Source organism: Ambystoma mexicanum, chromosome 5q (assembly GCF_040938575.1).
Source record: "Ambystoma mexicanum isolate Mex_15411 chromosome 5q, UKY_AmexF1_1, whole genome shotgun sequence".
NCBI classification, from domain to species: Eukaryota; Metazoa; Chordata; class Amphibia; order Caudata; family Ambystomatidae; genus Ambystoma; species Ambystoma mexicanum.
This window is the reverse complement of record NC_090933.1, coordinates 1,335,419,301-1,335,443,377: the sequence shown is the minus strand read 5'-3', so window position 1 is coordinate 1,335,443,377 and position 24,077 is coordinate 1,335,419,301. Positions and strand designations below refer to the sequence as shown.

Here is a 24,077-nt window from a genome sequence, read left to right as displayed (position 1 = left end):
GTCCTGCAGGAAAGAATTCATGGTATCGTGAGTCAATGTAGAGAGTTTCTCGTATGTAAAGATCGCCCAAAGCTACGCCTTCCAGTCCGATTTTCCCAGAGCCAAAACACTTTTCCACTTTTGTGCTAAAGCCAGTCTCCCTGCTCGGTGCATGGCTTGAACTACCCCGGGCAGTGGAGGCGAGAGCTTGTCCAGGGGGACGCCAAAGAGGAATTCAAGGGAGGAGAAGGGGCAGAGAGCCCCCGTTATCTCGTCAATCCAACTCCAGAGGTCTTCCCAATACTTTCGTATAACCGTACACTCCCACCACACGTACCTCCTTGGCTGCACCCCCTCGGACAGTCCGGGACCACCCCCGGGTACATTTTAGTGAGTCTCACTGGCACAAGAGGAGCAGAGAGCCGCATTTTCCCTATCGTCCTTCCACAATTCCCATAACACCGATAAGGTCGTGTGATTCCTAATTTTATGCGGGAGGTCCTTGGCAGGAGACCACAAGAGATCTCTCACCTTCTTGGGGTGAACCTGCACATCTTCTATATAAGACCAGTAGGTCCTCAGATCATCTCTCGAGTGCTCCAACATCACTCTTAGTTGAGCGGCCTTGTGGTAAAGCCTGAAGTCTGGAAGACCAAACCCCCATGCGTTTTCGGGAGTATCAGGGTCTCAAACTTAACCCTTCATTTTTTCCTTTTCCATATGAAGCGCCGGACCTCTAAATGGATGGATCTGAAGAAAGACCTTGGAATGGCTAAGAGTCTAGCAAAATGTTCATTTTAACTGACACCATTCAGCCAAACTACGAGAGTGTCAAGGGGGCCCAGCGAAACAAGTCAGACTTAATCTTAGCAAGGACAGGAGGATAGTTTGCTTCGAAGAGGCTAGACTAGTCTCTCGATAGGAGAATCCCCAGGTAGGGTGTAGCTTTGTGCTCGACTCTAATACCTCCCCATGACTCCCTCCCCTCAACTACCGCTTCGACTCTGCCTATTGGCATCAGGGATAACTTCCCTGGGTTAGTCTTCAGTCCCGAAAAGCTGCCGAACTCGCGGATCAAGGCCAAGAGGCTCGGAAGCGATGTCTGGAGGTTGGTCAAGTACGCAAGGACATCGTCTGCAAATAGGGAGAGCTTGAACTCGAGGTCCCCACAGCGAACACCTTTAATCCCCTGATGCTCCCTTATGGCTATCGCCAAGGGCTCCAACGCCAGCGCATAGAGGAGGGGCGAAATCGGGCATCCCTGACAGGTCCCCCTGGAAAGCAAAAAAGAGGGTGAAACTGTCTCATTCACTGCCACTTTGGACATAGGACCATTATAAAGCACCGAAATCCACCTACAAAACCTACTCCTAACCCCATCCTCTGCAGGACCTTGCCCATGTAAGCCCACTCGACCCGGTCGAAGGCTTTCTCCAAGTCCAAGGATAACAGATAGGCCTCCTCACCTGTAGCTGCCACTTCGTGCATTAAGTCCAGAGTTTTCCTAATATTGTCCCCCCCCCCGCCTCCCAGGAATGAAGCCCACTTGATCCCCATGCACCAACGATGGGAGGAGCGGGGCCAACCTGTTAGCCAGGAGCTTCTCTAATATTTTCACATCTGCGTTGAGCAAAGAGATGGGCCGATAGGATTGACACTGTCTTGGGTCTTTCCCTTCCTTTGGGATGGCTACAATACGGGCTGAGAGCATTGATTGCGGGAGCCTGTCTGATTCCAAGACTACATTGAATAGCTTAGCCAAGAAGGGAGCAAGGACCAGACAAAAGGATTTATAGAAGAAGACTGTAAACCAATCATCTCCCGGAGCTGTCCCCGATTTCATGGAGCTGATCGTATCGATTACTTCTTGAGGAGTTACCGGCCTCTCCAGGGGATCCGACCTCTCAGGGGAGAGGCGGGGGAAACCAGAAATCAATCTATATCCGCCCCATCCCCACAATATTCGGAAGTATAGAGGCACTCGTAATATACACGGAACTGTTCTGCAATCTCTGGGTCTCCACTATAACTGCCCCCCCCCAGGAAGGGCAAGCAAATCCACCCTCCTCCTATGTCTTAACTCACGAAGCCTCCAGGCTAGGATTTTATCAGCCTTTTCCCCCTTCTCCATATATCTTTGCTTCAGGAAAGAGAGTTTCCTCTCCATCTGCCCAACTAAGAGGGAGGCGAGTTTTGCCTTTAATTGCTGCAATTCAGCCCACTTCCCTGGGAACATCTGAGATCTGAGCTTACCCCCCGACCGCAAGGCCTCAATTTTGTCCCTTAGAAGTCTCTCCTCCCTACGCCTCTCCCGCTTCCTCGCCGCCCCCAACCCTATAAGAACACCCCTAGTTGTGTCTTTAAAGGCCTACCAAACTCCCTCCGTCCTCACCTGCCCATCATCATTGATTACAAAGAATTCCTTGACTGAGGCAAGAATGGACTGGTTTAACTCCTTATCTTTCAACAGGAGATCGTTGCAGGTCCACCTCCCTGGGTCAGGGACACTCTTTGGCATACCCAATTGGACCTTAACTAAGTCATGGTCTGACCACGGTGTTACTTCCACCTCCGTTTTCATGATCCTCTCACAGAGCGCCATGTCAACTAGAATGTAGACGATTCTAGAGTATGACCGATGAGTTTTTAGAAAAATATGTAAATAAAGGGACTTGGCTCTCCCGGACCGAATGAGAATCTCAAAGCCCCAGCTCGTCATTGGTGTCTCGAAACGAGTCTGCTAGATGTTTCTGCATCGGAGAGTCCGTATAAGGACGCTCAGACCTCCTTTCGCGATCCGGGTCTAATACCATATTAAAATCCCCTACCACCACAAGGGCACCCTCCATAAAAGACACAGTTTTGGACTTCATCTACAACCAAAAGCGATCTTGGGCTTCATTGGGGGCATATATGGAGACTAGAGTCAGCTTGGAACCCCTCACTTCCCCTTTAATCATGATAAATCGAGCCTCAGGGTCTCTGTACTGGGCCTTCAGGGTGAACTGGGCCTTAGACGCAGCCACTATTGCTACCCCCCCTCTTCTTGGCATGACATGACGTGTGAAAGACCCTCTGTATCAATCTAGCCGTAAGAGATGGTTCCCCACCCCTCAACCAGTGGGTTTCATGGAGAAAGAGAAAATCCAACTTCAATCTATTAAACTCTTCCACTACCAGAGATTGCTTCTGGGGCGAGTTGAGACCACGTGTATTCACTGAGCCCATAGTCAACAAAAAGTCGGGATCAGCCATCAGGAGAGTCAGATCGACGGTCTACTTCACTTGGAGTACAGAAACCCCCAAGATCTCTTCCATAACTAATACTCCCATGTTCCCCTCTAAATCTTTCCCTCTCCAGTGGACCTAGCCTCCAAACGGTTGATAGCAACAGTTATACCCTACATTCCCAGAAGAAAAAAAAACCTCCACCCCCACCCCCTTGTTAGGCGGAAACCTGTGCAGTTCCCTCTGGGACCACTGAAAAAGATTTAGGACTACAGGTGTTTGGCAGTAAACCCACTTGGTAGCAGTCTGTACCACACAGATTCACTTGGTAGCTGAGGCTGAGCAGTCAGACTTCCCTCAAGAAGAGTTAGGCAGTATACAGAGTATTCACAATAGGTCAAAAGAACACAATAGAACAAGTAAACACTGACCAGAGCTTGGTGTAAAAGAGATATCATTATTTATTTAAAACCACATCTAGAAAAACACACAGGCACTAATAGTAAGCAATCCAAAAACACGGTCACTAAAAGATAAACACTCCCTTAAAACAATACTAGACAAGTCTTAAGTAAAGCCCCACTTATTTTCAGACAGCGGTGAGCGCTTAACGTAGATGGCACTCTAATAATTCGTTTTAAAAAGGGAGAGAAAAGCAGAGAATACATTGAAACAGATCCCAACACTTTTATTACGAACACAACAAGAGAGGAAGGCAAAGTAACACCGTGAGTATATAGTCAGTAGGCAGGATCCACTTTAAGAGGATCAAAACGAAATGTGTCCAAGGTCACATGGTTGCAGTGCACAAAAGTCTTGAAAAGGTTCAAAAAGAGTTGGACCAAAGAAAGAGACCAGTTAGAGGGTCAAGGCGGCCAGCCCAGTCCAGAAGGTTAAGGGATTAGAATGACCTTGTAGCAATCTTTAGAAAGGGAGGCCTGGCGGACACGGTACCTTAAAGTGGTGAGAATACTCCAGCGGGGGCAGTTGTTCCTGGCAGCGGATGCAAGTCTGTGCTTCGTCCGGTGGAAGAGAAGATCTCGTCGGGGAGGAAGACAGGAGTCTGTTGCACTGCCAGGGAAGAAACCAGCCGTAGAGTTTCTCAGGTAAAAGGAGCGGTCCTGTAATTCGCGGTCCAGTCGTAAGTGGCTATCCGGTTGCCGGGGTGCTTGGCACGGGCAATTCGACCACATGCCGGTCTGGGGTGCGAAGAGAAGAAGGTAAACTGGTTGTGCCCACCAGTCAGGGGAAGAAGCCTCTCCAGCTGGGAGATCTTCTCTGTCGTCGGGAAGTGGTGAGTCGGTTCTGCAGGGCTCCACCGGTGGTGTCGTCGTGGTAGGTCGGCTCAGCTTCTCCCTCGTCGGATTCTCAGGTCCTGTGGCGACTTCTGAAGTTCCAGTCCCCAAAGCCCTGCTTTTATGCAGCATACCCCCATTCACTCAGCCTAGCTGTCAATCAAACATGGTAAGTGGTGAGCCGGCCGGCTCACCACTTGGGCCAATCACACAAGAGTGTGACTTGAGTTACCAAGGTAACTCAGTCCAGGGTGCCTAAACCCCCTCCCACACCCCATGTGGTACCCAGACAGAGTGGCACCACTTTTGGAGTCTTCTGTGGAGAAGCCCGCCAAAAAGTGGAACAAAGGGCTCGACTTGGGTTGGAGTCACAGAAGAGAACCCAAACGCCATTTTAGAATCAAGTCCTGGCAAAAAATACCAACCGGCGAATTAATATTAATTAAATAAACTGGCAGTATGTTTGAGGCTATGAGAATTAAATAATTAAAGTTGGTAGCCTCGAACAATGGGAAAATCCCATAGAGATATATTTGCGGTCGAATATAAAAAGTAGTATCCACTGCCACCAGCCAAAACTTGATCAGGGGGGACGGAGACGTGTCCCCTCGACTAACAGACCCCGGGGCAATCGAATTGCCCCGACCAGTACGTCCACAATATGATGGTTTGTACTGGTTTCTGTTAATAATTTTGGACTAGTAAAGCCAATGGTGACTTTACATGCCCTGGGAGGCAGTAGTCAGTCCCAGGGTATGGAGTCTATGGTGTGGTGTCACTATGACACCCCTGTGTCGCTGCACGGAGGGTGCTGTGTAACATACATAGTAAAAACACATGAGACCCTATGGAGTAAAGGACCCCATAGCTCATAAAACACATTAGCAGTCAAAGGAACATCATAAATCATGTCCAAGAGTGGGAGAAAAAGAGTCTCACTCTTGGCAGGAGAAAAAAACAAACTCCAGAAATCCAGCAAAGTTGCTGGGGGACTCACTAGGTTAGGAAATTCAGCCTAAAGAGAGAATTCTCCCTAACACTCCTCTTTCCTGAGCGCCTGGATTACCTGCGACATTGAACCTGACGCACGACCAGGCCACCAGGAGTCACCTTCACCAGGGCGACATACAACAATCAAAGCCCACAACATTCTGAGTCCCCCCCACATAACGAAGCAAGTCTTCTAGCACCATATCTTCTTTTCTTTCCCACCTCCCTCCCCAGAATCATCAAAAGAGGGAAAGAAGACAACGCACCCTTGCAAGGGATCAAAAGACAAGGGTAATCTCCCCCACAACCTGGGGAGAGAGAACCTCCAAAACCAGACCTCCTTCCCTATCGAACATATTGAAAGCGTTATGAACACAATGCGAGGTCAGGTAGCTGGCTGCCCGGGGGGGGGGGCGGGGCCATCTTTCTGAATTTCCTATGGCCCTGAATTCGGTGCCTTTCTACAAATTTATTTGCATTACTTGGCTCTGACACAACTTGACCTCTATTCGGTTCTCCATCCCTCGCAGCGCAGCCATCCAGGAGTTCCTGGGACACTCTTTGCATATCCACCTCAGTAACCAGTGAGTACTTTTATCCTTCCACTTCAAACGAAAGAGAAAAAGGGTGACCCCATCTGTATCTCACACTTCTAGACTGGAGACGTTTCGTTAAGGGGCTGCATAATCGCCTGCGCGACAAAGTGAGGGCTGACAAATCCTGGTAAACTGAGATTTTTGATCCTTCCCACTCAATGGGCCTCTTCTTCCGTGATAGCTCCAAGATCTTGGCCTTCTCAGAGTAATATTGAAACTTCACTAGGATCTATCAGGGCCCTCTGAGCTCTGTCAATTGTTGGCTCGCTAGTATTCCCCTCATCAAAAAGCTTATTCACAACCGCATTCACTATTTTAATAATGTCCGCAGGCGTCTCCCCATCTCAATCAGGAACATCCAAAAATCTTAGATTGCAGCGGCGCTCTCTGTTCTCCAAGTCATCCAGTTTAAGAGAAATCTTCTCTTCTCTCCTTTCCAACTCTGAAAGACGAGCATCAAGTTGAGACTCCAAGATGTCGACTGAGGATTGGTTGGCTTCCAGTGCTTGGACTCGATCATCCACTGACAACATGTCCTGTCTCCTACTGATGTCAGCCCTGAATCCTCGGAATTCCTCCAACAGGGCCGCCATCGTTCCACTCATTGATTGGGATTCCATCTCTTCTGGAGGAGCAGTGACAGACGAGGTGCAGTTATCCTTTGCCATCACTGGAGCATGCCGGAACCTCTGCAAGGATTTCGCCCAGTCCATTGGGGGTGGAGAAGTGGGTGCCCACCAGGGCTCCCCAAAACCCCCGATAGTTCTCCAGAGAGGACCATAGCAGGAATCCGGTGAAACACAAGACCCCCAAAGCAGAGGCGAAAAACCAGGAAACCACCATAAACTCTTGATGGCGCCTGTACCAAGGGACGGGACACAATGTTTCCCCCACGCCTCAAGATTCAGTTCAGAGACAATGAGATTACGGTTAAGGGCAAACGGAGAGGCGGCCACGCTGGTAGGGGAGGAACACCACTATGATGGGCGATGTGACAGTATGAGGGGACAACCTATAGCGCTTCCAGTTCAGCTATGGTTATTTCACTCCAGTAATCCCCCTATACAAGGCTGAGATCAGACGAGTCAATGGAGAGTGGGGGGGAACATCAGAGTAGCCAGGATGACAAAGGGTGACCAGAGGGCGGGTGATGGTGCAGGGTGGCGGCTAAGTGATTGGCGCCTGGGGTGAAAACCCAGACCCAGAGCGGTTACGGTCTCCGGGAACGTCCACTGCCTGTATAACACACTTCAGGCGGATTCAGACCTCCACCACCGCTCTCTGAGAGGACCACCAGGCTCTGGACATAAGGACTGCGGCAGCTACTGGATCAAGGTAAAACAGGCGGGGCGGCTCAAGTAGCTAAGGAGTTGCCGGAGACCCTGCCACTCAAATCCCAGATCACCTGGCGAAAAGGGCTACGAGGGGTGGAGGGACCTCCCCCGCCACAACGCAGCGCCCCTCTGGAGCTCCTTCACTGGGATCAGACCACTCCGCCAGTCTCTCCCAACCCATTCAGGGGAAGTCTGTTCCCTCCTCGCCACCATCAATCCCCGCTCCTCAGCCTCTCGCCCCTGCCGGGTCTCCTCCTCTTTGTGCTTCAAGGGCCTCCAGAGGCCACTCAGGTCTCAGGCACCCACCTTTCCAGGTGTCACGGATGACTGGGCCCCACAAGTGCACCGGAACAGGAGCCTCCAGTTCTGAGCGGAAGACTCACAGCATGCTCAGCTACGGCGCGCCTCGCCCCTGTCGCACTCCTTCCATCGACATCTTTGGGAGGGGGGTGAGGAGAATGGGCCCCCAGACAACGACCACTCTGGATCCCCTGGGCTGCTGCACCGAAAATTCTAGAAGCCCCTCCTCCACCCAGGGGGAAGCTCTAACCGCTGCAGGGAGACACACTCTGACGTCTTCCTTGGCTGGACGACCCGGGCTGGAACTCCTGCTTCCTGTTACCGATTCCGAACGGGATTTCACCCTGCAGGTGCCTGGAGGGTCCGCACAGCCTCCGGGGGGCCGGGTCCTCTTCACAGGGGACTTTGGAGGGGCTCAGACTCCTTTTTTTACCGCCCTGGGAAAGCGAGCAGCGGAGGGACTTCAGCACATCTCGGCGCCCCCTAGCGGCTCCAGAGTACACTACTTGAAGGTCAAGGAGGAGATCATGCTGGAGGCTAGGAGCTCCCCGCGAATACAGTTCAGGGATGCCTCAATCTCCCTTTACCAAGATCTCGCCGCCACCACACTCCTGAAAAGGAAAGCACTGAAACCAGTGATGGAATGGCTGAGGGAAAAGGGCGTATCATACCATTGGGGCTTCCCCAGGGCCCTGATTTTCCCCTGGAATGGGAGAATCCGCCACATACTCAAACTACACGAGGCCGAAAAACTACTGAACCCAGCAGCAGGTGGAGAAACCAACAACAAGGAAGTGCCCTCAGACCAAGTAGACCGGCAGAACTCTAACCGGTCCTGGTCCCGGGTGGAGAGGCGCTGTCGAAGAATCTGGGGACCCCCACTCAAAGGCAAGCGCCCAAGCAACGACGGCTAAGGTGGGGCGACACCGACACCCAGGTTCCCCTGGAACCAACAAGCATCACCAAAAACCAGACGCTAGCCACTAACACTGGACACGCACCGACTTCTTTAAGTGAAAGAACACTTCAACCTCACGTACAGCTTTCACAACCACATAATAGAGGCCTAAGGGTCTCATCCTCAAAGGATTGCATTGGCCCAGCCGGAGCCCCCGTTGGTCGAAGGCTGGCCCAGTTGATCAAGTTTTGTTTTAATGGGGGGGACTAGAAGAGTGGCCACCGAGGGGGGACAAACCCCCAAAACAGGTCCCAGCTCACCTGGCAGCCGCCTGCACAGGCAGGCAATAAGCGGAGCATGATGGTGCCCACTAGCTGCAAACTGCCCACACCAAAATGGGGTCATCCATTAAGAACCTGACCATGATCACCTGGAATGTCCAGGGCCTCAACTCCCCCAGGAAACGGAAGTCTGTGGAACACTGCCTCTACCAGCTAGAGGTGGATGTAGACTTTCTGCAAGAAACCCACCTCCTCGCCGCAGACGAACAGCGAGTCAAATACCAAAGGTTCCCTAAAAGATACTTCGCATCCTCTGGCCAGAAGAGGGGAGGGATGGCAGTCCTGCTCAGTCAATCAGCGGCACTGACAAAGGTCATGGTCAAACGGGACCCCGAGGGCAGGTTCCTAATGATTAAAGGCCTACTGGCTCGAGCTCCCAATAACCATCATAGCAATCTACTGCCCAAACGAAGCCCAGGAGCGCTTCCTACGTAGGATCCTCCCAGTCATATCGTCCTTTGCCAAAGGCCAACCACTGATCGGAGGGGACTTCAACCTCACCCCGGACCCAACCATCCCAAGACCTTGTTAGGTAAGATTTCCACAGAGCTGGTAAATCTTCCTTTCCTGGTTCAACTGCAGAACCTTTTGCTTTTCTAGTGGGATATTTTTCATTAATACCTCAGTGAGTGGGAACCTTTTTCCACACTCACCTGTCGTTAACTCATTTTATGGGTGTCATTTTTAAGACTCTCCATAGTGTCTTTTTAAAGTTATCATGTCTAACAACTTATTGGCAATAAGTGCCTGTTGTTGCTGGGTTGCCCTAGGGGCTCCCCATTTAACTTTCTCGTGCTAACTTTGAGTGAACTACAGTTCCCAAGGGTAGAAAGGATCGTTGAATCCCTTTTACATTTTATTCTGTGAAACCAGCACCCCCCACCTTATGTGGAGTGCTGGGGAGATACAATGTATCCCCTTTCACATTTAAACTGTAACAATTCTGTTACAGTGACAAGCTTACCTGTAATGGCTGGTGGCAGTGATCCCTTTTACTAATTTGGTGCACCTTTACTGCTGTAATCACAGCTGCAGTAAAGGCACCTAAGGGTGCTCATTTTACCAAAATGGCCCCTGTCTTCTTTTTCTGCCATTTTAGTGTTTCTTGTCGGTTCTTGTTCCTTCCCCTGACACCCAGGGCGGGAAATTCCTTTGTTTGAGTTTTGTCTTTGGCGGGAGTCCCCTGGACCCGCCGCCCAGGCTCCAGTCAGGAGACAAAACCTTCCCCTTCCTTCGTCATAGGTCTTCCTTCAACTGGGCCAAATCCCAGTGGGGGGTTGGCTGTCCTGATTGGACAGCCAGCCGCCCCTTTCTTGCAAAATGCGAGGATAGAATGCAGAGGTTGTGTTGCAGTTCCTGATAAATACTGGAAACCTGGAAGCTGAAGTCATGTCGACCACTGGAACATAAAACCGAAGAGGATGACGAAGGAAAAGTGGCGGGAATGATTTCCAGCGACCGGAGAGTCTGCTGTGTAACCGGAGCCTGCTGCAGCCCTTCCTTCCGATCGACCTGGGGGTCTCCAAAAACAATGACCCGAACCCAGAGCCTGGTGTGATCCACTAGACTCAAGACGACCTGCATTTTGAGCCATCCCACGGGTTGCTGCGACCTTGCGTTCTTGCAATACCCCAATACCCTGGGACCTCCAGCCACTGTGCGGTGCACGGTCTTCCGAATTCCGAATCTCGCTGAAACTTCGTGGGCATCCTGGTCTATCTCCAGAGACACGAATCGAGTCCAAAAAGTCCCCTCACAAGAGTCATGGACCTTTTAAACGACGAGCATTCAACCAGCGATTTTCTGTCTTCTTCTGTGCTCCTTGAAAAGTCGCCAAACCCGCAGAACCGCATTCAGCCGTGAGAGAAATCTTGCCTAGAGCCTTCTTCATCGATCCCTGCTGCAAAGTCCCTTCTGAGGTCTTGTGTTCAGTCTCCAGGACAAGGAATCCACTGACCGGGTATTTGGCTGCAGTCCCTGAAGTTCTCCTGCTGCAATCTCTTCATCATTGCTGAGGTACTGTGTTGGCTTGGCTATATACTTACCTTAAGCCTGTTGAGATTTCTGTGTAGTCCTGGGGTGTTTTCTGTGATTGGGAGGTCCCTCGTCCAGTACACCCAGTCCCACTGCTAGAATCCTGCTGGGGTGTCTTCTTTGAAACCCCTGGACCCTCTTCTAACCCTAGAAGTAAAGTATTCACTTGTTTGCCAGTTTTCCTAAGGAAACTCTGACTTTTGCTACTAAAGAACTTATTCTAACACTGCCTGTTGGTCACTAGTCCTAGTGACCCCCCTTCTGCCACTGAGAACACTCATGCTCTAAGGGAAAGACTTTGAATGGATTGGGACTTCTGCCTAGAAAAGAAATCAAGTGTTTTACTTACTTGTAAAGAGTTAGTTGGTTGGTAACTGTAATTCTAAGAGTGAACATTTACAAAAGTTCTTACTGATCTTGAAGGTGTGATGCACTATTCTTAAAAGTATGGTTAACATCTTTTCTTCCTTAGCCACTGTTTTACCAGTCTAAAAGAAAGTAGATGTGAAGGTATTTTACTCTTCTGTGATTAGGTTGTGCCTCTTTACAAAAGTAATGTGTTGGTTTCACCAGATTATTCCTGTAGGGTAATTGTATGAGTGTCCTCCAACTGTTGGTATCACCAGGTTAGTCCTGTTAGGATAACTGTATGAGTGTTCCCTAACTGGGTCTTGCTTCCCCTGACTTGCTGCTAGCCTGTCCTTAATAAGTCTACATTAGGTTGTTGCCTACCTAGAATAAATATTAAGTAAAGTGTGACATTGGGTTTTACTTTCCCTTTCATTGTGAAGTTAAAGTAAGTGGGTTTTACTTACCTTGTGTTAGGTGGGTGCCATCCAAAACAAGTTACCAGAGTTATTGCTTACCTCAATCTGGGGTTGCCTAATTTCCAAAGCATCTGTAATTGTACATTACATCCTTAGGTTTAACTCACCTGGTATAACTGTGTATTATGACAAAAGTAGTTATAGGTTTTTACTGCACCTAGAATAAGTGTTACACTATTCACCAAAAGTATAGTGTCCAGTTGACTGTTTATGTGATTTGTTCCAAGAGTCACTGTACAACTGGAAGGGCCCACCGTCCTTGTATTACCAAAAGTAATCTAAAAGTAACCATGGGTCTTTTACTCCCAAAGAATAGGCTTGACCTTTACTAAATGTGTATAACAAGGTTTTGACTTCCCTAGAACTACTGTTAGGTGTTCCAAATAAGGTTTATACTTGGGCCTGGGTGCTTTCAAGTATAGTGTTGTGTTTTATATTGTGATTTCATATAATGTGTTAGTACTTAACCCCTAGATTTATCTGGGCCTACCTGTATTTAAATAAATCCTTTATTTTTACAATACATAGTGTTTCAGTGTTTCTTTGGATCATTTGTATTACAATGTTCACTTGTACTGTATCTACTGCCCTTTCTCCCTCCTAAGATAAGCCTGGCTGCTCTGTCTACACTACCCCGAACTCAGGTGGTACAGCCTTATACTAAGAGTGGGGTCTTGTACTGCCTCAGTAGAATGGTTTTACTAGGCCCTTAATTGGACTTCAGAAAAACTGTCCTAACAGACCTTGCTGCCCACTGGAACAGACTTCACAAAGGCACTGGGGTTTGTGGAATTCGTAAGAGAGACAGAGACAATCGACGCCTGGAGGCTGGCGAAGACAAGACTTGCGACTACACTTTCTTTTTGCATGTCCACGGGGCTCTCTCCGGGATAGTCCTTCTACTCATCTCAAGCTTGCTGTTCCCAAGCATCGTGAACATCCATTTCGGCCTGAGAGTGATCTCTGACCACGCCCCACTCATAGTCAGCTCCAGACGGAAGGCCTACCAACACCGCGACACAGAGCCTGGAAGCTGCAGGACTATCGCCTCATGGACACTGCAGACAGCCAGGAGTTGTCGGAAGCCCTCACTAACTACGTCACGGAGAACGCGGAAAAAGGGCCTACAGAGGCTATTGTGTGGGATGCCATGAAGCCAGTAATCCGAGGGGTCGCCATGAACTGTTCAGCAGCACACAGGCACCGGCACCAGCTAAAATCAGAAGGACTGGAAACGGAGGTAGCACAGAAAGAGGCAAACCACCAACTACGCCAATCAACAAGGTCATGGAACGAGCTACACAAAGCTAAAGTAGCCCTGGAAATGCACCTGGCAGACCGTACAGCCCGAGCGTTGACATACACGAAGCAGTACTATTACCTGAACAGCAACAAAGCCAACCGCCTACTCGCGCATAAGCTCAAGAAAATACACACCAGGAACAACATTGCAGTCCTACGGGACCAAGGCGGGACCCCACGCTGCTCTGAGGCCGAAAAGATGACCATCATGACCGAGCACCATAGGAAGGCAATGTCAGGGAACCCTACGGAAGCGGCAGCACACGCCGCCTACCTGAGCACGATCCCAAGGCCACCCCGTCTCCCACAGATGGACACCCTGAAAGACCCTATATCCTCGGAGGAGGTGTCTGAAGTGATCCGCTCCATGAAAAACACGCCTCCTGGCCCAGACAGGCTGCCCGTGCCATTTTACAAGAAATACAACCACATCCTGGCCCCCCACCTAGCTTCACTTTTCAACTCCTTCCTCGAAACTGGCTCCACCGCCCCTCCATGGAGGAATCGGTCAGTTTTGATTCCAAAACCAGGAGCAAACCTAGAACTCTGCGCGTCATTCCGCCCAATTGCTATACTGAATGTAGACTCCAAAATCTTCTCGAAGTTACTGGCACACAGGCTCGCCGGGCTCCTCCCAGACCTTATTAACCCGGACCAAACCTGTTTAATCACCGGGCGCAACACCTCGGACAACATCAGGCGCACCTTAAACATCATTGAGACAGCCAGTAGAACTGGAGAAGAGCTAGTGGTGGCCTCGCTCGACGCACACAAGGCGTTCGACATGCTGGACTGGGGCTATATGAGGAAAACACTGTGTCACTACGGAATTGTCCCGCAATTCTTGAAATGGATGATGGCTAACTATCAGCACCCCACCACAACCCTGATGATCAACGGCGACAGATCCCCAAGAATCGAAATCACTAGAGGCACATGCCAAGGCTGTCCCTTGTCGCCTCTTGTCTTCGCCCTGTCAATGGAGCCGTGCGCCTCCAGAATCCGGCAGAACTCTGCAATCCTGGGCCTCAAATTCAAGGACAATACCTACAAAGCGGTCCTATACGCCGACAATGTACTGCTAACACTTACACAGCCAAGCACATCCCTCACTGCACTATGGGAGTAGCTAAGCAGCTTCAAGTCAGCATCAGGGTTCTCAATCAACCTCACGAAGTCCACAGCACTGGGCATCAACATTCCAAGAGCAACGCTGGACTCTATAGTGGCCTGCCTCCCAATCCCATGGGCCAGATCTCACTTAAATTACCTAGGCGTCCGCCTACCGAAGCTAGCAGAACGCACCTACAGACTAAACGTCCCGCCCCTGCTGAAGGACCTACAGTCGGATATGGCCCGCTGGCAAGATCAGGAAATATCCTGGCTAGGAATAATCACAGCATTCAAGATGAACTTGGTCCCTAGACTGCTCTACCACTGCCAAGCCCTCCCAGTAGCAATACCCAAACAAGCCAAACAGAAAATGTAAGCAAATATGCTAAAATTTGTTTGGGGGGGCAAGAAGCCTCGAGTAACCAGGAAAGTCTTACTTAGGAGCCCCGGGTCCGGAGGTCTGGGAGTCCCTGAGGTCGAAAGCTACTGCCTAGCCGCCCAGCTCTCGGCGGCATTCATGTGGCAACCTGGCATCAACAAGCCCCGCTGGCTAAAGCTGGAGGAGGACTGGAGCCAGTACCCACTGGGATCCCTCCCACACATCACAGGCCCAGAAAATCCCCCTAACGCTGGGTCCCGCTTGACCACCAAGAACACGGTAAGCAGCTGGAAACAGGCGGCAAGGAGGTGGAACTGCAGGAGCACAGTGGCTCCACTCTCTCTGATCTGGGAGAACCCGGACTTCACCCCAGGCCAAGGGCAGAACGTTTTTTCTAATTGGAAGCAGGGCGGCCTGCAGCGCGTAGCGGACTTCTACAAAGGAGACTCTACTCACCTTCGAGGATTGCAAGAGAAAATTCCAGGTACTGGAAACCGAGAGGTTTCACTACACCCAGCTCTGTCATTGGTTGTCACATGACTCAAGGAGAACTGTCAGCACTGGAGCTCACGCTAACGACAACCCCACCCAGGGGGAAGATCTCCACCCTGTACAGGCTGCTGGACAGGGCAGACCCGACTCTAAGGAGCCCTACATGACACGGTGGGAGAGAGACCTAGGTCGAGAACTAGACGGGACCAGCTAGGAGCGCATCTGGAGAAGAACCCACAAGACCTCTAAATGCGTAAGGAACAAAGAGGTAGCCATTAAGGTCTGTTACAGGTGGTACATGACACCAGAAATCCTTCACAAATGCAACCCCGCCACACTGTTGGAGGGGCTGCACGGACACAGGAACGTTGTTTCACCTCCTCTGGTAATGCCCGAAGGCAGAGAAGTTCTGGAGGGAGGTCCTGGAGCAAATCCGACAGATCACAGGCCTATCAATACCGCGGGACCCCAGGATGGTCCTACTGGGAGACAGGGGAGAAGGACAGTTCCCGATGACCGGCAACCTGGCGGACCTCTGCATACATCTACTGACTGCCACCAAGATTTCAATCGCCAAGCTGTGGAAACTTCAGGAAGGCCCAGCAATCTACGTGTGGTGGGTCAAATGCTGGGACATCGCCGCAGCGGAGAAAATTACTGCCATCCTCCTGGGCAACCAAAACAAGTTCCACAGCACTTGGGGCCCATTGCTGGACTTTGTGGAAAGATTCCCGGGAGTGGCCAGACAACCTCCAGCGCTCCGCTGGCTAACTAAAATGGACTAACATCCTAGCGGCCCCCTGGACCGGCGCACATGGCTGCCTACCCTATCGCAACCACAGCACCCATAACTTGTAACTTTGATCTGAGACTGACGCAACCCCTCCCCTGGACCACCCCGGAACTCACCCCTCATTCTTTTCCCCCCTTTCGTTTTGTCTTTTTGTTCTTTTTACCTCAGTTGAGGCATGTTTTCTTTTTCTTGATTACTATGTTTCACTCAAAAGCATGTCACAAAGAATAATGAAGCCTCTGTTGTTTATAAATGCCAATAAAATGTTACATTGAAAAAAAAAGAATGTAGCTGTGCTTTCGCATAATTCAGTATTTATTCTATGTGAATAGATATTTCAGCATGCCACGTGGTACAGTAAAAGGCAGGAGGGAAAGTACTGACTAGCTCCTCTCTGAATTCTATCCCTAACTTATTCTATTTGAATAGTTATTTCAGCATGCCCCATGGTACAGTAAAATGAAGGAAGGAGAGTACTGACTTGCACCTTTCTGGATTTTATCCCTAGATTTCAATGTGTTGTGGATGCACGGAGAAAATGGCACTGGTCCCACACAGTTCTACATCCCGCACAGCGTTACCGTCGACTCTGTTGGACGGGTAAAACATTTCCTTCACACAAATTGAAGTACTTTCCATAACGTGTTTACTCTTTCTTGCTATTTCAAATCACTAAATACTGTGTGTGTACATTTTAAAATGTATTTTCAATGACTCACTTTGAAATCCTGTGTTTGCGTTTTATATAGTACAAGGAAAACCTGTTTCACTAATGGAGCATGCATGCAGGAAACAGATCTTGCTTTTCTGCTCTACAGACACTGTCCTTGGGTGTTTTTTTTTAAATACAGTAGTTTGAAAAGAAAATGCAAGCATAGAAAAGAGTATTTTGTTTAATTTGCAAGCCAATTTTCAGAATCTCGAAACACTTAAAGGGTGGAGAGAAACTGGAACAAGGTTCAGAATGGAGGAAGAGTACAATTCCAACACCAGTGAGCAGAAAAGTGGCTATCCTACCTCATTTAGCCACATAAGTTTGATAAGGATGCTTGTACCACTTGGGTGTCTCCCCCCACCTCAGAATCTAACCAATATGTGAAGCGTCCTCCAACTTCTAAGTGGCTGCTGTATAGTGTCCCGCTGTAGGAATGTTCCTCAAAAGAGCAGCAGTAGTCCCCTTCCACCGATGGAGTAGGTTCTGGGTCTTCCAGCAAGTCTATTCTTGGCATTCTGGGAACCCCAATGGATCCATAATGATATATATAGACTCTTTGGGAGCAGGGAAGCTAGTGTGAATTACACCAGTGCTCTGGATCTACCTGAAAGTGTCTTGTTGGCTTTCCGGGAACCCCAATGGATCCATAATGATATATATAGACGCTTTGGGGGCAGGGAAGCTAGTGTGAATTACACCAGTGCTCTGGATCTCCCTGGAAGTGTCTTATTGGCTTTCTGGTAACACCAATGGATCCATAATGATATATATATATATAGACTCTTTGGGGGCAGGGAAGCTAGTGTAAATTAACCTAGTGCTCTAGATCTCCCTGAAAGTGTCTTGTTGGCTTTCAGGTAACCCCAGTGGATCCATAATGATATTTATGAGACTTGTGGATCTGCTCAGATCACATGCTATGCATAGGCCAACATCTAGTGATAGCCGCAGAGTATTACATTTTTTGTTTTCAAAACTCGAAAAGGGACGTCGACAGGGCGTACCACTAATACGATCCCTAGTGTGATGTCCTCTGTACCCATGGTCCTTCACTCGTCGAGGTCCCTCAGATAGTTTTTTCCGCAATCGGAATCGGACGCATATCGCGGAGTTCCTTTTTCTGGCTGACGCTATTACTTAGAAAAGTTTCCGTCCTTTCGACAATCGTACACCGCAAGATCTCCGGCAACGGCTTTCGAGGACAAGACCATCCGTTGACGACGATTCCTGTCTCGACAAACTTTGTCTGCGGCCGACCAGGCCCAATGGGCCTCAGCCCTCTACAGTGGGGAGAGTGGGGGGAGGTCAGATTGCACCTCACTTAGAGAAGGAGTATTCCCCTATAGTTGCTTGCATTCTGCCAGGCTGCCACCTTTCCACACAATGGAAAATAGTCCTTTTATATTCTGTCCTTCCTGTAAAAGAAAGTTTCCATGGAAGGATTCACACTGAGTGTGTAACCTTTTCCTTCCTAGGGACCACGCCGAAAAACAGTGCAAGGCCTGCAAACTGTTTAGGCAGGACGGAAAGACTAAACGCTGGGCACACCACGCCATGCAGGCCGAGGCCGCCATGGACGTCGAGGGAGCCTCCAGTGATGTCGGCGTCGTAAGTGACGCTGAGGGCGATCGGGACCCGATGGATTCCCGCGTGTGAGCCCGCGACTCCCAACAGGCAGGCCAGCAGTTCTCAAGCACCTCCATGACAAGCCACACTAAGCACATCCCCCAGGGCCGACAGTCGACCAGGTCGTTGAATGATAGGCCACACGCAGTGTTGAGGGGAAAGTCCAAAAAGTCCCTGTCCTCTGGGCCATCGCTGTCACGATCACCACACAACAGACCCCCGAAACTGACACCAAAGTCCGTTTCCGACACTGCGACAAAGTCAGGGGAGTCTTCGGTGTCCGGTGAGCATATATCGAAAGACGCGTCAACGGTCCCTACTAAAATCTCCAAAATGAGTTATTTAATTAAGAAACGCGTCCTTGACGCCCTGCTCAAGGCAAGGACATCAAAAAACTCTTAAAGTCCTCGACGCCCCAGGCCTCAAAGTCACAAGGTTCAAAGATTAGGGATTATTCTACCCCTAAGGACACCCTGTCGGGGGCAATGCATCACAAACCGCTCCCTGCACCAGATCCTCTGCATACAACTACCCCCTCAGTGCTGCCAAGCTCCTCCCAGTGGACCCCGGAACAGTTTGAAAGGGTCATGAGGAGAATGTCTAGTTTTGTCAATTTCTTTTCTCAACACCCAGAACAACTTACCAACCTCCAGGGGCCCTGTCAAAGCTGTACAGCTAACAAACATTCTGACGCCAAGAGGGCCCGCCTGGACGCAACACAAACTAATACCTCGTCATATCAAGAAGTGGCTCAAGACACATATTATGGCGACACTCGAGGCTTCCAAGACCCTGGCTCATTTACCTACCCAGAAGACCAGGGGACACAGGGGATGCAGACCAATACTATGATGATGTTGACGACGATGATGTATACATCATCCAATCCCCAGACCACACAGACCAACCAGTGGCTGATTTCCTGGTGGACAACCAACTGCAGTACAATGACCAGCTCTTAAAGGATGCAGAACACTGTAAAATAGATACCCAAGAAGCTCAAGTCGATAAAAGACTTCAAGGAGGATATCCTTGGGGATAAGTGAACTGCAGCACAGCTCCTCCCACTGTTTCAATGTATCCAGAGGCGTATCCAGCCTTCTCTACTTACCCCCAATCTGACAAGGGCAGTCAGCCCACCCACCCACTTAATTTTTTTTAGACCAGCTCCTTTGTGCATTGGGAGACAACTAAAGCCAAACTCTCTAGTAGTCCCCACCACAAGGAAGAGAGCAGGAACACCTTTAGCCTCTGCCGAAGCCCCTCCTGACAAGGAGAGCAAGAAGATCTACATCCTGGGCAGGAAAGTAGCTTCCTTGGCTGCCTATCAAGTGAAGATAGTGAACAACACTATGCTGTTGTCCAGCTATAATTGCCACAAGTTGTACAAACTTGCATAACAAATAGACTCGAGCCCAGAACCCCTAAAGACACAGCTCTTACAAACTGTCACTTAAGGGAGACAAGTAGAAAGCTGCATTCTTAAAAACAACTTAGATGCACCAGACAGTGAGGGGCGAATTGTGGAATGCCATGCATGGCTTCATCAATCTGGTTTCAAATTGGAAACCCAGGCTACCCTCTCAAACGTGCCCATCGAGCCCAACACATTATTCGGCAAAGCAGTCGAGGACGCACTAAAATGTGCAAAGGAGAAATATGATACACTCAAATCCCTGGGACAATACAAACACTAATACAAACACCAGCCAGCTACCCGCCAAGACAAAGACAAACTACACAGGAAGAACAACACATCCTGTTAGAAGAGGTCAAAGCACTGCTACAAAAGGACGCCATAGAAATCATCCCGGCAAACTAGATAAACAAGGGTATTTTTTCAATGTACTTCCTTGTGCCAAAAAAAGACCTAACAATGCGCCCTGTACTAAACCTGCGCCCTGCGAACACCTATGTGAAGCCACAGACATTCTGCATGACAATGCTACAGGAAGTGATCCCACTGCTAAAACAGGGGGACTACATCGTAACCTGGGACATGAAAGATGCATACTTTCATATTTCGATGTTCCCAGTGCACAGAAGATTTCTGCGCTTCAAAATAGCGAACCAACACTACTAATTCAAGGTGCTACCCTTCGGCATACCCTCTGCTCCAAGTGTATTTAGTGTACTAGCGGTTGTGGCAGCGCATCTACCCAGAGAATCAATCCCATTGTAGCCTTATATAGACGACTGGCTGATAACAGGGGAATCCCCCCAAATTTGCAAGCAAAATACCAAAGAACAATCAATGTTCTGTTCCAATTGGAATTCTCAATCTACGAGAAAAAAAATCAAGTCTTGTTCTGTAAGGAACTCATGGTGGCAACAGTAAAGAAGTGATCACACTTCAAAGGGGTTTATTAAACTGTATGCAGGTTGGAAAAACACCTAATCTAAACCTAAATCTAAGATGGGAGCAAGCTTCGACCATCAAATGAAAATAAGGCTGTCCTAGTGGCGTCGTGCCAGATAAAAGGGCCTATACTAAGAAAAACCTATTGTCAATCCTTACAACTAATACAAAAACAGTTTGGGATAGTATTCAGGAGAAAGTAAGGATTGTTCACAAATAATACGTCAGGATGCGGTAGCCTAGGTCTCCCTTCCCCACGTTTTGTGCACAGGGCAAGGTGGGATCCTGGAGTACAGCACACTCTTGACCTTTCCTAGCACGAGATGACAGTTCCGTTTTTAGCTATCAGGGCAGTCATTGATCAAGTCTCATTTCTCTTTAAAGTCTCTTGCCTTCGAGGACCTGATGTACTCAAAATAACAAAAGAAAAGTTCCTTTAACAAATGAAAGTTTGTTTCCTTATGTTACTTAGGATGAGGATTCTTCACCCCTGAGTCCCCTATCTTCCGGGTTCAGACCCCTCTGTACTTTTAGCCTCCCTCCGCTGGGTTCACTGTGACCTTTTCAGTATTCACAAATCTTAATGTCTTTTTAAACAGTTCTCTGTGGACCTCCTTCTGCTGGGTTCACGTTTGTCAACACACTGTGTCTTGGGACTTTAGACTTCGCCCCTCTTTCGCGGCATCCCCCCGCCGGGTTCACTCTTGCAACTTCACAATTCCGTTTGCTTTCAATGATTGTGGGATTGGCTTCGCTTGTTTTCTCTTGATGCAGGATTCACTTCACTTCCCTTCCTTTCTGGACAGTTTATCGGTCAAAGACTTTGGACAGTACAGGGATTTTTGCTAGACCTCCTGTATGACTACTTTGACCTTTCTCAGCGGCTCTCCTACGGCCTTCTGGTATCTATAATTACAATCAACATGGGATTTCTCCAGTCAGCACCCACGTGGTGCCGGTCCCCCCTGCATCTGGTCTTCCCTTAACACTTTACAGTTCTTTGTTCTCTTCTCAATATGCCAGTTTGCGACTTCCATTCAACACAGTTCAGTTCTTATCGGCTTCCCTTCGGCACATTGGCTGTGATGAACCGCTTGGCTTTCCTTGTTTCTTGCAGTCAAGGCCAGTACCACGGTAGCTGGAGTTTCCCTCCCTCCTGCTTATCCGCGTAGGCACGCACTGTGCTGCAACACACTTGGGCTTTTGTCCGCGGTCTTATGATTCCTTCTGTGGAAGTTTTGCGGGTTTGAGTCGAAAAGGGCAAGGTCGTGTCCCTCCTTGTCAGACTCTTGATATTCGCTGCTTTTCTCCTTCTCTTGAACTGCCGTGCCTGGATAGCTGTCTCATTGTGCAGTCTGCTTTGCTCGTACTGTGCTCTCTGGCTCCACCTTTTATCCCTGTGGGAAGGGAAAGAGCCGTCAGGTGTATGTGATTCTGGTGAATTGCCTGACTTTGCCTAACCATTGTATTGAAACATGTCAAGTAAACTACTCTGCTGTTAGTCCGTTGTCTTTCGTATTGTGCAAAAGAGTTTGTATCGGAAAAGGGGGGTGCGGTAGTGTTTAGAATGTCCTGTGTGAGAGAATGGGGAAAAGGTTTTGAAGGAAGGGGTTCCACTCCCTATAGAACCCCCATCCAAGTGATCCTCCATCACTGTTTCACCCCCAGGAAGTGGATTCAATATCAATGGCCATTTCCTGGCCACCTGGATCACAGATCCCCAGGGACCGGTTAGGGAGACGCTGTCAGGTTTCTCACAGTTCCAAGAAAGACAACACAGTTCTTAGGAGCGATCATAAAGACAGAAGAGGGACTAGTCTTCCCATCAAATGAAAGCGTGCAAAACATACTGCTGCAAATACCTCAATAACTAGCCGGTTGCCAAATAACCATACGCAGAGCAATGTGTACACATTTACCTGGTCCCGCACGCACGGTTGCACATGCACGCAATGCAAGAATGGTTAGCGAAACAGTGTTCTCAAGTAAGCGGTCAGTGGGACGATCTAGTGGTGTTTTCGCTAATCCTAGTTCAAGCGCTACGCTGGTGGACAAAGGAAAATCTATTGAAGGGAAAAGCTTTTCACAACCCTACAGTGCAAGCAATTGTCACAACAGATGCATCTCTCTCCGGGTGGGGAGCTCATTACCTTTACCACCACCATAGCCCAAAATCACATAAACCCTTTAGAGCTACTAGCAGTGTTCAAAGCCCTACATGCTTTTCAACTGCACCTGCCAGGCCAAACGGTACAAATCCTCACAGACAGCACCACTGCCATGTTTTACATAAATAAGCAGGGAGGCACACACTCCATGTCTGTCCATGCTAGCACAAACAATTTCAAAGTGGGCACCCAAGCGGAACATGACCCTAGCGTCGCAACATGTTCCAGGGGAACTCAATTCTCTGGCAGACTCATTGAGCAGAGATCCTCTAGCCAAAGAGCATGAGTGGCAGCTCAGCAGAATAATTTCAGACAGTATCTTTTCCCTCTGGACCTATCCTCCCTTAGACTTGTTCTCCACAAGCCAAAACACACAATGCCCAGTCTTCGCTGGTCAGGGAAATTTGCCTACGCTTTTCCTCCAACACTGCTACTCAACAGGATAGTGAAAAAAATGCACCAGGAACAAATTATGCTAATCGTGGTTGCTACTATGTGGGCGAGACAACCTTGGTTTCTGCATCTGCGCAAACGGGCGATGTGCGATCCAAACAAACTCCTGTGCCCCTCCCACATGCTCACTCAGCACGGGGGGACAGCATTACACCCACATCCTCAATCTATGAACTTGGCAGCTTGGCTCCTGAAGTCCTAGAGTTTGGCCATTTAAAACTACCTCAAAGGTGTATGGAAATCCACAAGGACGCAGCACACAAACCAAACCCCAGACACTGTTATTTTATCAAATGGAAAAGATTTGTAATATGGAGCCAGTCACAAAATATAAACCCGATCGAATGTACTCCATCAGACATTTTTCATTACATGCTCCACTTACTAGACTCCGGTCTAGTATTCAACTCCATCAAGGTTCCCCTAGTGGCTCTATCCGTGTACACTACTTCTCAAAGCAAGGTGTCCTGGTGGAAAGTCCCTGTCATTAAGGCATTCATGGAAGGAGGAAAAAAAGCGTTACCCTCCCATTTCAAACTCGCCTCCAGGTTGGGACCTAAATGTGGTACTCTGAAAGCTCATAGCACCCCCCTTTCAGCCCATGCACAAATCCAGCCGTAAACTCGTAACATATAAAACGGCTTTTCTGGTGGCCATAAGAAGAGTAGGTGAGCTACAAGCCTCGTCGGGGCAAGACCCTTTCTTTGTGATCCACAAGACATGTTGGTATTAAAAACGCACCCTAGGTTTTCACCGAAGTTCATATCCAAGTTCAAAACCAGTCCATTGAACTACCCGCTTTCTTTAAAAACCCTTCCAGCTCAGCTGAGATAAACCTCCAATAAACTTGATGTA

The 24,077-nt window shown here is 49.1% G+C and overlaps 1 protein-coding gene across 3 annotated transcripts in view; it reads left to right on the top strand.

The window, feature by feature from the left end:
• Positions 1-24,077, top strand: part of NHLRC3 (NHL repeat containing 3) — a 257,537-nt gene that overhangs the window by 145,387 nt on the left and 88,073 nt on the right. For all 3 annotated transcript variants that reach the window (XM_069621947.1, XM_069621945.1, XM_069621946.1), the window contains one exon: positions 16,410-16,501. In XM_069621947.1, coding sequence (XP_069478048.1) covers positions 16,410-16,501 — 92 coding nt within the window. The remainder of the gene's footprint in view (positions 1-16,409; positions 16,502-24,077) is intronic.